Source organism: Pelecanus crispus, chromosome 2 (genome assembly GCF_030463565.1).
Source record: "Pelecanus crispus isolate bPelCri1 chromosome 2, bPelCri1.pri, whole genome shotgun sequence".
In the NCBI taxonomy this organism is placed as follows: Eukaryota; Metazoa; Chordata; class Aves; order Pelecaniformes; family Pelecanidae; genus Pelecanus; species Pelecanus crispus.
Genome location: NC_134644.1, coordinates 152,340,086 through 152,351,895, shown reverse-complemented (window position 1 = coordinate 152,351,895; position 11,810 = coordinate 152,340,086). Strand labels below are relative to the sequence as shown.

Here is an 11,810-nt window from a genome sequence, read left to right as displayed (position 1 = left end):
TTAGCAAACTCTCATCTAAGTGGTATTTGGAGGGTACAGATTTTGAGAATGCTTTGGGGCATGTCCCAGGGTATTTACAGCATGTAGGTATTCGCAAAACTAAGTGACTATTTGAGTGCTTTGCTTCTATTATGGAAAAAGTCCTGAAGATGCTCCTACCAGCCCAGACTAGCATTTCACAGGATGTAAAATGAATTAGGAATTTTCTTCAGAATGCCCCCTAAGATGTGCCTCCCAGCCTGCAAATCCTTTTTGAATTTAAACACTGAGTCTTAATCAGTAGGAAAAAATGGCTATTTGTGGCTCATTTCTGTAAGACAAAAATATAAACCAAGCAGGTTTTTTCCTAACTCTTCCTTTAATAACTGAAGCGTGCTTCACCCTGGGTGTTTCTTCATGTCCCCCGGGCTGCCATGCCAACCTTCTCCGCGTCTTCAGCGTGAGGAGGAGCAGGACAGGCCACCCTCCCAGGCTGCAGCCTGCAAAGGGGGGACGGGACCCCTTCAGAGACCTGTAGGGCTGAGAGTGAAATGACCATCCGGCAGGAGAACCTCGTGCAATGCAGCATCAGAAAGATACAGAGACCCTTCTGTCTTGGGAAGACAATAAAAGAGCCAACCCTGTGTTTCTACCCCCTTACACTGTATTGATGGGGTAGAGATGGAATTACTGTGGCCAGTCCTGGTGGCCACCTTTGCCGAGGGCACTGAAAACTTGAAAAGGGGGGCAAGAAAGCTAAAAATGTTGAAGAGTTGAACACCAGGTCTTACAATGAGAAACTTCAGAATTCCAAGATTGAAAAGTGACTTGCTTGCAATGTAGGAGGAGTTCATAGCTGCTACTGAGTTACTACAAAGTCAGCTTCTGAGGGCTTTTGCCATCTGGCAGAGAAAAAAAAGAATGAACTGATGATGCCAGACAATCTCATGTTAGTAAAAAGGCATGACACTTAATTATAAGGAGGTTAGCCGTTGGAGCAAAATACAAAGAAAGGTGCTGGAGTATGACTCCTGAAGTCTTCAAACAGACTAGATACCTTCCTGGAAGTTAGACTTCGGGCAGTTTATTTGTGGTATAAGACAATATAAGAGTAGATTAGGCCAGATGATCTGACAGTGCCTTCTAGTCTTGAAATCTGGGAATGAAGTCATCTCTGTCAATAAAGTCTTGCTTGCTCAGGAGTGTAATTTGGTGTTAGGAGCCTAATTTAGGAGTTAAGTGTGAAGAACATGTGTTAAAGGATGAGCAATAAGGATAAGAGCAGTCATAGCCAGCCCTATGATCACTGAGGGACTCAATATATTCTGCAAGTCTGAAGTCACGGGTAGACGGGAGGTGTTGAAATATGTTTCTTTTCTGCACGCTTAGACAGCTTCTGTAGAAATAGTTACGAAGTGAGAAGACTGTATCCCAAAGGGGTTTCAGTTTTATTACTCAGTGGGTTGTTTTGTAAGAAGATGGTCTTCTCTGGTGGTCTGTAGCATCCCCAGTGCCCATCCCTGCTGCCTGCTCTCACAGGAGGCTCCCTTGCAGCCTCCTAGTTGAGCTATGGCTCATTTCTAAATGTCCTCAACCAACATCAGCAGACTCAGGCTACCTGTGCATAGGCAGCCTTTCAATACATCAAGAGGGCTTATAAGAAAGATGGAGAGAGACATCTTACCAAGGCCTGTAGTGACAGGACAAGGGGTTTTTAAACTGCAAGAGGGCAGATTTAGATTGGACATAAGGAAGAAATTATTTATGATGACGGTGGAGAGACACTGGACCAGGTTGCCCAGAGAAGTCATGGATGACCCCTCCCTGGAAGAATTCAAGGTCAGGTTGGACGGGGCTCTGGGCAGCCTGAACTAGAGAAAGATGTCCCTGCCCACAGCAAGGGGTTTGAACTAGGTGATCTTTAGAGGTCCCTTCCAACCCAAACCATTCCATGGTTGTATGGTTCTATACTGATCCAGCTACACACCAAGCCCATAAAGCTTAAAATTTGTTAACAGCTGTTTTTTAAGTGCTAGCTGGATGCTGAAAACATGCCAGAAGCAGCCCATTTCTTGCACCAAAGTTAAATTACCCAGCTAGTTATGGCAAAGACAAACTGATCCTCAACCAGTTGCTGGGATGTTTGACTGAAGGAGCTGTTTCATGGTGCTGGTGATTTTGGGGAGATGCTTGCAGTGAGCTGGCCTAAGGGGCTGTGCTTACTTGACAGGAGGCCAAGGTGCTGCTGACTTCACCAGTCTGGTCCAAATGGCATCGAATTGACGCATAGGGCTGCTCTTAGCCTTTTGAATGCATGGACAGGGACAGGTTTGCTCCTTGCCGGAGCGTGTCTCCAGCCGGGAGGAGAGGAGCAGAGAGTGGCGGAGCCGGGGGTCTCCCCCAGCCATGGTACTCCCAGCTGTTGACCTGCTGCTCTGTAACCCGTCCCCTCTGATTTCACCACCTTCATATGATGAATGTAAATTGTGAAAGCAGGGCTGGCCATTTGCAGGCTGAAAATAAAGGACTGGCTTTGTTTTCTTTAGGCGTGTTTCCAGGGTAATATCCCCTTTGCAGCAGCGGGTGGGAGCCCTCGGCACCGCAGACCCCTCGGCTGCCAGAGGCATGTTGACCCAGAAGCGTGGGGGTCCCGTGGGGGCAGGGGTCCCTCTGTGCGACAGCGGCCAACTGCATTTGGCAGCCAGGCTAGTGGCAGGGGGTGACACCCCACTTCTGAGGGGTTTCAAGTGGGCAGCACACCTGCATGGTGCTGGCCTGCACGCTGCCCACCCTCTCTGCTGACAGGTTAGTTAATGTCAGAGGTTCGTTTCTGCATCAGCACACCCTCAAGCATTAGGTCCCCCACCAGGAAAACCTGCCGCAGGGGAGTGCGCCCCAAAAAGAGGTGGCAACATTCCTCCGCCTGGCCCTGGCGGCTCATGAAGCCTGAACCAGGTGGTGCTCACTGGAGAGACAGCTTGCCCCGGCAGCTTGCAAATGCAGGCATCAAGTATATCGTCTTGTTACGTGCCTTTCTGCAGTGAAAGCTAATGCTGCTTCCCACAGGAGTGCGTGGCCAAGCGCTGAGGCCAGGGCAGCAAATGCAGTCCCCCTGCAAGGCTGTCCCCTGGTGTCACCCCCGTCCCGCTGATCCTGCTGGTCCCTGTGCTCAGGGAGAGGGAGGGCTGCAGTTGTGTGAGGTCCCACTTTGGACCTTAAATTTTTTGTTAACATTACCTTGAAGAAATTATATTGACAATTCTCTCCCTCTTCCAACATGAGAAATGTTTCCTTACTCATCTGGAGCTATTGATTCTCTCCTGAGCTACAGCAGGAAATACTTTAGTCATCCCCTCCTCTGCTGGTAAGCACTCTGCCATAGTCCCAACATCTTCTAAGGAAAAGCTCTCTGTCCTTCAACCGTGACTCTTCCCAGCCAGGCAGCCTCTGCAAGAACCAAACCAAGGGGACAAACAGCACAGCTCATTTTTTCAGGAGGACGCTCCTCCCCTTGAGGTGTTTATTATTGAGGTTTTCTACCTAGAAATATCATACGGCTCAAATGGAAGTGATGGGATTGAGAGAAGTGTCCTTATTACAGAAATGTGACTAATCATAAATGGTGCCATTCAGCCTTTAAAAACCCATGAAATTCTTTGCAACAGCAATACCTGACCTGAACTACGCTGCCTCCAGCCGTGCCTTTGGTACCCAGCAGAAGACCACAGCTAAGTGTGCCCAAAACCATCTTTGCATTTCCCTGTTGGCACCCCCGCCTTTGGCCCATCAAACCCCTTTGAAATGAGGCTCACACACACCTGCTCTGAGTGCTGCCTTTTATTTCGGAAGAGGCCCGCAGAGCTGCTGGTGCACAGTAAGCGGGGCAGACCTAGAGCCATCGGGGAGGAGGGATGTGGCAGAGGAATGGCCGTGCCTGGGTGCTGCTCCCTGCTGCAGCTCAGCGGCTCAGGGGACAAGGGTAGCACTTGCGTGCCGTTTCGATCTTCACAACGCCATTCGGTCCCAGCGAGTAGGTCACCTCGTCCTCCCTCAGCCCCGGCGGCAGGCTGATTTCCTTCATGATGTTTCTGTAGTTATACTCCTTTCCTCTTGAGGTGGTGCGCTCCTCCTTGTGCTCTGCTAACACCTTCACCTTCCCGTCTTTCACTGTTACAGTGACTTCCTTGGGGTCAAAACCCTCCACAACCATCAAAGCCAAGAGCTTGTGATCACGGGAAGAGTTCATCATCCTGTTAAGTCTTCTTTGCATGCTGGAATAAAAACAAGAGGAGAGCCTTTCAGTCCAACTCATAGAGGAAGGGGTGGACCGCCTTGAGGACAAGAGAAGTAAATAGGAAACTGTTGGATCCATCTTTGTGCTGACGTACAGCACATGGGGTGGTGTCTGCACCGTCACAAGGAGCTCCCACCTGCACTCTGCAGCAGTCAGGAGTATTTCAACGTGCCCTCTCGGGATGGGGCAATTGTGGAGCTGAAAAGTTCTTTCACCTAAATATAGAGAAGCCAGCGCTCCTCTTTCACATGTACATACACCCACTAAGCCATGCGTGTCCATCTTACGCATTGTCCTACATTTTGAACGGATAGTTACAATAGATCACATTTTCCCGTTAGGAGTTTTGTTTAAAGCAATCAGTGGATGAGACACATCTGGCAAAAAAACCCAAAATGCTCCAGCAGAGCTGGGCTGGAGGCTTACTGAGCCATTAAAATGATTTCTAATACTGTCAAACAGTGACTCTGCTCAACCAGAAGGCTGGCTCTTATTCAAACCATTTGTAAAATACACAATGGAAGGGTCACCTGAATTCTAATAGCTAAATTGGACACAAGACACCAAATTAAAAAGATAATGTGTGTGACGGAAGAGGAAATAGGGCAAGCAATGAGGGAACGGGCATGACCACTAAGGTGAGAGGTCCCTAACGAGTGGTTCGTTAGCAAGGTACACCCGTTTCAGCAATCCTATTTAAAGCCTGCAATGATTCAACATCATGTGGTGATTTTGAGATGCATTTTCTGTATTCTGTGAGAAGTGGCTCCTCTACCTGCCCCTTTGGTCTTTTTATATTGCTGGTCAGAGGAGCATAAATATGCTGGGAAGAGTCATTCAGGCCATTTTGGGCATTTTTTTATGGGAAGGAGATGGTTGAATTCCCCAGTGTAATGGGCTGAAATCCTGCTGTGGCGTGGTTTCAGATGCCAGCCGTATGGACTCGTGTTAAAACTTGGGAGTTGTCCTGAATGTGGCAGGGCCAGGGAGCTTAGCACTCAGGGAGAGCATGCCCCAGCATCCCAGCGCCTGTCTGGAGACCTCCCAGCTTTCATTCAGACTGAATTTCCATTCCTTCACTGGGATTTTGGAGTTCAGTTCTTCTGCAAGGGGATGCTGTGCCTGCCCAGCTCTGATACCCAATGCACTGATGAAAATCTGGACATGGATACCAGCCACCGTAGCACCTGGGGGCCTGGATCCAAAATCGGCTACTCAACAGCCCTGCATGAGCCACAGTCACAGGGTAAGCTTAATGTAACCTCACAGCAACTTTTGGTTTTGCTGAAGTGTAAAATTAACCCAGGAGTCATGCTTTTTTCCTTTTTCCTCTAACTTTATTGCACCCACTAGATAACTCACGTGGCAGACTGTGGGCCGATACTTGCTGCTCTATGGGTTAACAAAAATGTCACATTTTTAATTGCCAAGATGAAGGTCTCATCCTCTCCAGGCACAACACAAGAGAAATCAAACAGAAGCTTGAGTTTGGGGAGAAAATACCAATGCCACAAATGCAGCAAGAGACTCTCACTGCTGCTGCTGACTGAGGGACTTCTTAGCCCTTCTGGTCTCTCAATGTTTGGTTGTGCCTTAACCCAACTGGTATGGTTTTATCATTCAACAGCTCCCTCCCTGTGAGGCTACCTTTGGGTTTTATCTCTACTAGAGTCAATCTTGAACTCCATTAACAAAATAAAATCATCACACCAGTGGCCAAAATGGAGATGTAGAAATCCCGACACTTATTCCTCCTACTGTACGAGGCGGGAAAATACGGACACACATCTGTGGTGCATCCGTGCTGCACCCCACCGCATCCAGGCACATTTTCGCTACTGGTGAAGATAATAACATGTTTAACAGACTTAAACTGAATTTGTGTTGAAGATGGACTTTGTTCCACAGCTGAACAGCTTTGGATCTAGTTGTGTACTTTAGTTTGGACACAGTTTGCACGATGATTAATGTCACAGCGCCATAGTCCAAACCCCTTCTGGCGCGGGCGCTGCCCGCGTGGCTCTCAGGCTGCCTGGCTGAACAAGCCGCGCCTTCCCATTCCCCTTTCAACTAATTTCTCTGCAAACGGCTATTTCTCTCCTGTTTGCTTATCTGTTTCCACCTTTGCTCCTGATACCGATGCCAAATCTCCCTTCACCCTGCCGTAAAGGATGCTGATGCCGGTGGAAAGCAGGTAGGCATCTGTTACCTGCCCAGTTCTCGCTCCACATCCAGCCTTGCGGTGAGGGCCCTTCTCTCCCAGGAGCAGAGGTCGGGCTGGCGCAGGCAGCAGGGGCACAGGGCCCGGCTGCGTGGGCAGGATGCAGGCAGCTCCTCGCGGAGCTGCTGCAGGTGCCGGTCCAGCAGCCTCATCTGCCTCCGAATCTTTCTCTCCACCTGCCTCAAACCCTGCTTGGCGTCTTCCAAAAGGCGACTGTGCAACGACATCGTCACACTGCAAATCAGGGCACAAGCGCGGCCGTAGCAGCCTGCACTTGCTGGGGGGGGAAAAATTGCCTCGAGAGTTTTGTGTGGAGGTGGGTGTGTGAGTGGAGCCACAGGTGCTCTTGCAGCCTTCCAGCAGGCACCTTATGACATCATGCGCCTGCTGACACATCACAGCTCTGCAGTCGCCACGGGAAGCACAGCCCGGGTCCGTGCACAACTGCACCCCACTGCTGCAGCTCCCACCCGTGGACCAGGGAGCCCGTGGCAGGGTGACACGCTGTGGGGCTTGGGGCATGGCAGGGGTATGTGTGCAATGGCCTGGCAGCAGAGCCGCAGGCCAGCAGGAGCGTGACTTGGGTACGGTTTCATGCACAACGTTGCTTCAGCATGGCTGCCCGCACTATCCCCCACCTCTCCTGCCCGGGCACACCAGCACCGAGGGAATGCAAGCTGCCCCTCTCCACTCCCAGGCAGAAATCCCCATGGACAAAGCCCAGGTCTCCACTGAAGCTCTTCAGCGTGGTCTCCTCTTGAAAATTGTGGGGATTCCCATTCCCAGGTCCTGACCACTGCTGCCTTGGGAGACGGGAAACACGCACCCGGCATCAGGCTGCTGCCAACCTGCTGCAAAACTGCAGCCCCCTGCAGCCTTCCTCTCCTCGCTGTTTTGCTGCTGTTTACCACAGCGTTAAAGAACACGTGTAAATTAAGGGCAGCTGCAATTGCTCTTTATGTTTTTTCCTCCTTTTGCCAAGTGCTTTGCACAAAGTGTTGGACGTGTGATGCCTACATACATTTTTCACTGACACCCAGCATGGTGTTAAGCAAAGGCCACGAGAAGCCTTGGCCTGAATATGCGTCAGGCTGGTCTGCGGGGCGCTGGCACCCCCGGGAGCACCACCGGCCCCCAGTGAGTGCCAGGGAAAGGCGAGGTGCTCACAGCAACACCCACACACCATCTCCCCAGCGGAGCATCCCACCTCCTCATCCTGCCAACTCTCTTTTCCTGGGGTTTTCTCCAGTGGCTACAAGTTTCAGATGCGACTTCAAACCCGCTGCTCCCATCAGGAACTTCTCCCTCTGCCTGTTAGCTCTCTGCCTTTTTTTTTTTTTTTAATGGGAAAGACATGGCAAATAGTTAAAAATGTGCAGAAATGGGAGGTTCTCTTTACATCCCTTACTGACAGCTGCAGTTGAGGTACTTCTGGGAACACTTTGAGAACATGCACCTTCAAAAATATTTATGTTGCGCTCTCACACCATATTAAGCAAACAAGGCGCTAAGAAAAGCAGACCCGGGTATTTGCTTCCCCCCCTTACAGACGTTACTCCTCATGAGGATTTCGGTCAATGGAAGACAGCAAAAAGGATGCTGCATCCCACAATTATTTTACAGAGAAGGAGACAGGGCACGTGTGTTGCGTGCACTCAGGGCACTGCTGCAAGCACTTATCCGAGCTGACAGTTTTACCTTTCCAGCTGCTGTCTGTGCTGGGGTCTGTTGCCTGCTCGCTCAGCGAGCTTGGGCAGGGGTGCCACAGTCATCGGCTCCCGCCTTGAGGACTTCTGAAGCCATCGTGCCCTGTCAGGCTGTTGCAGCAGTTTTTCTTGAGAATGCCCCACATGGGTTTCAGTGTCAGTGATGCTCGTGGCATGGATGGATTTGCTTGGCTCCCTGAAAGGTGCCTGTGCTGTACTTTAATCACAAGCAGCATTGACGCCAAAATCTCCTGGGTCTCATACTGCTAGAAAAACTAAGAGAAGACTACAGGAGTGGGGAGTGCTTCATATTTTGGGGAAATCTGGTCTTTAAGGGCTTGCAGTGGATTGAGTATCAGTGGGAATGCATAGTCCCCGTGTATTTAAGACAGCAGGAGAACACCCCTCGGGAGCCTGGGAGCTGCTCTACCTTGCTGGTACCTTGCCACAGAGGAAGAGCCTTCCACAATTATTAGCTGTATCCAAACGTCCAAGTAGCCCCAGACAAGAAAATGTCCCCTGCAGCCTCCAAGGAGGCAAAGCCGAGCTGGCCCCCGGGGCTGCTGCTGTGGGGCTGCCTGCTGACTGCCTGGAGGGAGCCAGACCTGCTGGCAGCCGAGCGGGGAGTGCGAAAGGGGGATGCCAAGAACCACAAAGGGGAGCAGGTCACGTCTCAGGTTGGACAAAAATATGTGAGGCTTCTTGTTGGATGTCGCTCGCATTCAAACATTGGTGTATCATATGCAAGAATAAATTAAAACATTCAAATAACTTTATATACCTAATTACATTTACATATACCAGCATTGAAAAACCCTTGTTAAAAGCCAAATGCTTAATACATACATACGAAGCAAAACTTCTTAAGAACCCCCAATTCCCAGCAATGATACTCACCATCAGCTTCCGTCCCATCATCTCTGGTAAGTGCTGTAGCCCAGGACATGAACCATATTCCCTCAGACTGGCCTGTGACACAAAAGCTGATCCCAGCCTTGACAGCATCAACACCATCGTCTCTCAGGCATCTGCAGTCTGGTGAGCTGGATGATGTGTTATTTTCCCAAGGCGAAATATGAGTTTGGCTTTTCAATAAATCAAAACAGCCAGCTAATTTTATATTGAATGGTAGTTTCATCCAGACAAAAAGAATTCTTTATGCTTTATTACTCATAAAAGGCATCGCTTTTTCAGTCTGAAGACAAATCTTTTATTTAAAAGCTGAATTCAAAGGCTGCCAACGTGTGAAGGGTCCCTCCTGTATGAAGTCTGTATACCTTTCTGATGGCAGTATTTTGTCTTTAAAACTCTGACACTCTCTAGTCTCTTTGGCTCCACATGAAAGAGTCTTTCAGGAGGTCTCTCTTGCATGGTGAGAGTCTGCATCCTTTATTTCACAGAGGAAGTTTTGTTTGCCAAGTCCCATCTCTGAAAAGATGACATCTGGAGCAGACCACGCGAACCAAGCATCGAGCTAAATTCTCGTCAGAGTCCTGCGGGTATGGACCGCAGGAGCTGTTACGAAGCAAAGATGCTGAACACAAGGATGTGTGTCAAAATAAAATTTCTACAGGCAAAGCAACAGCTTGAAAATGATTTGAAGAAAACCTCCCTGACGCATTAAATCAGGGGATTTGAGGATTCACCACATACCCCACAGGAGAGCAGGGAGGTTCTGCAGGCAGGGGTGCCCGTGGGGTGCTGCCTTCTTTGGGATGCATTTTTGTGCCAGGGGATGTGAGCTTTTCTCTGCAGGCATGCTCACCCAGGGAGTTTGTTCCCAGACCTGGAGAGCATCAGCATGGCCCATGACCTTGAGCACTGAGCACCTGCATGCAAAATAGACGCAGAGGGCATCACCACACATGCTACGTAGGACAGGTCAATGTCTGTGGACACGAATCAGCTGAGCAGAGATTTGCTGAGCTGCTGCTCTCCTCCTCTGCCCCTCTTCCCATCCCACTATCACAGGCTGAAGTGCAGTGTGCGGCACTGCTCCTGGCATGTGGTGGCCCTGCTTCGGCAACAGTGCCTGCTTTTCCTTGTCTTACTGTGTCCCAAAAACTCCTGGGAAATCCTGCAGTAGGACGATATGCCGCGTCAGCGAGTGGCCTCTGTGGAATCAGTTAACTGTGGAATCAGTTAACCCAGGGGTAGCAACACTGGTTTACAAAGATATCCCAAAACACCTCTGCGCAGAGCTGCTCATTCCCGAGGGCACTGTCACACCAACTGCATATCTTCACTTACATTTTCAATCAGTGTTTAAAAATCATAAAAACCTAGCTGCAGGCAGGACATTTTTTTAATGCTCTGAAAACTGGGATGTAGTTTTTAAGCCAAAAGGAAATATACAGCTCTGAAGGTAATTTGTAGCCTTGTTTCCCTTTATTGCAGCAGCGAAGCAAGAATTGTATGCTGGCAGTGGGCTTTTTTCATGTCTCTGCTGCTGTTTTTAGTTAACCCCCACAAACTTTAAACTTTGGTCTTCCCTGTGCAAATCATTCCCTTTGCATTTGTGGAAGGGTGGCTACACTAGCCAACTTAATAGTTACTTTTCATCTTATGCTTTATGATCTTTCTATAAAGATCTACATGGTGATAATCCTTACTGTGACTTCCTAGGGGCCGAGCAGAAGTGTGCACCTGCTTTGGCTGTGACAAGTGACTATCTTGATTGTATGTACTTGAAAACAGTTTTGGAAGGCGGCTGCTGCCTCTTTCTAGCATTTAGCACTGTTTGCAGATTACAACAGCTATTATAAATTTAGTTTCAGTGTTCTCAGTCGTACGTGACTATTTCCAGTAGTGTCCCTCTAGAGTTTACTGTCTGTGGATGTCATTTTTAGGAAAGGGTCCTCAAAAGCATTCAGAGAAGAAAGACTGATCTGGCTCTCTTGGCAAACAATGGCAGCGGATGGGTTGCCTAGTATCCTTTTCCAGGCTTTCAGTCCCTTTGGGTGCTGGCATTATAGAGAAACCCATGGTCTTAGTGGTTCAAAGCAGTCAGATCCCACCTCAGCCTGGTACATAAAAACCAGCAAATGTTAACAATAAAAATCCCTGAATTACTGATGTCACCTGCTCCTAGTACAGTGAGAGAAATGGGGGACAGGCTGGAAAGAGAGCAACCTGCCCAGGTGGGTAAACCATAAAGATAAGGTTTGTCACCAACCACCGTTTGGGGGGGAAATGTGTGACTCGATATTGATACCACAACAGCGGCAGATTGGATGGAACAAGTTTTTTCCTTACAGATGCCAAGCCAATGGTCTGGGACCCTGTGATGAATGGAGATGCTAGCAAGTCCTTTTGAGCCCAGGCTTGACATATCTCAATGGGCTGGAAAGATGTACATAGATGACCCACAAGCTGACTTCAGTTTTTGGATAAACACTCCAAGCCATCCAGAATGTGGGTCTTGCCTCCCTCTACCTTCTCTCTGCCTTTTTCCCAGCCTTCTCTCATGGTCTTGCTTCTCTCTGAAAAGACTGTGGTGTAGCTGGCATCTTCTGCAACATCACTGTGAGTAGTAGGTGACTGGTGAGGCAGCTAAGGATATCTTAACTCAGTGCTCAGTCAAACTCCCCCAGCCCCAAAAAGCCTGCTG

General features: G+C 49.2%; 1 protein-coding gene across 1 annotated transcript; it reads right to left on the bottom strand.

Annotated features, from left to right (window-relative positions):
* Positions 1-3,937: 3,937 nt before the first annotated feature.
* ODF1 (outer dense fiber of sperm tails 1) lies at positions 3,938-6,721 on the bottom strand. The gene is made up of 2 exons (XM_009477777.1): positions 6,483-6,721; positions 3,938-4,250 (listed from the first exon to the last, which is right to left on the bottom strand). Exons 1-2 carry the CDS (start codon positions 6,719-6,721, stop codon positions 3,938-3,940), a joined length of 552 nt encoding a protein of 183 aa, XP_009476052.1.
* Between the last annotated feature and the right edge of the window lie 5,089 nt (positions 6,722-11,810).

Bases quoted from the DNA above. Each gene is read 5' to 3' on its own strand.
- ODF1 (XM_009477777.1), bottom strand. From the start codon at position 6,721: ATGTCGTTGCACAGTCGCCTTTTGGAAGACGCCAAGCAGGGTTTGAGG. The intron at 4,251-6,482 runs GTAACAGATGCC...TTTTTATTCCAG, and splicing joins GTGGAGCGAGAACTGGGCAG to CATGCAAAGAAGACTTAACA.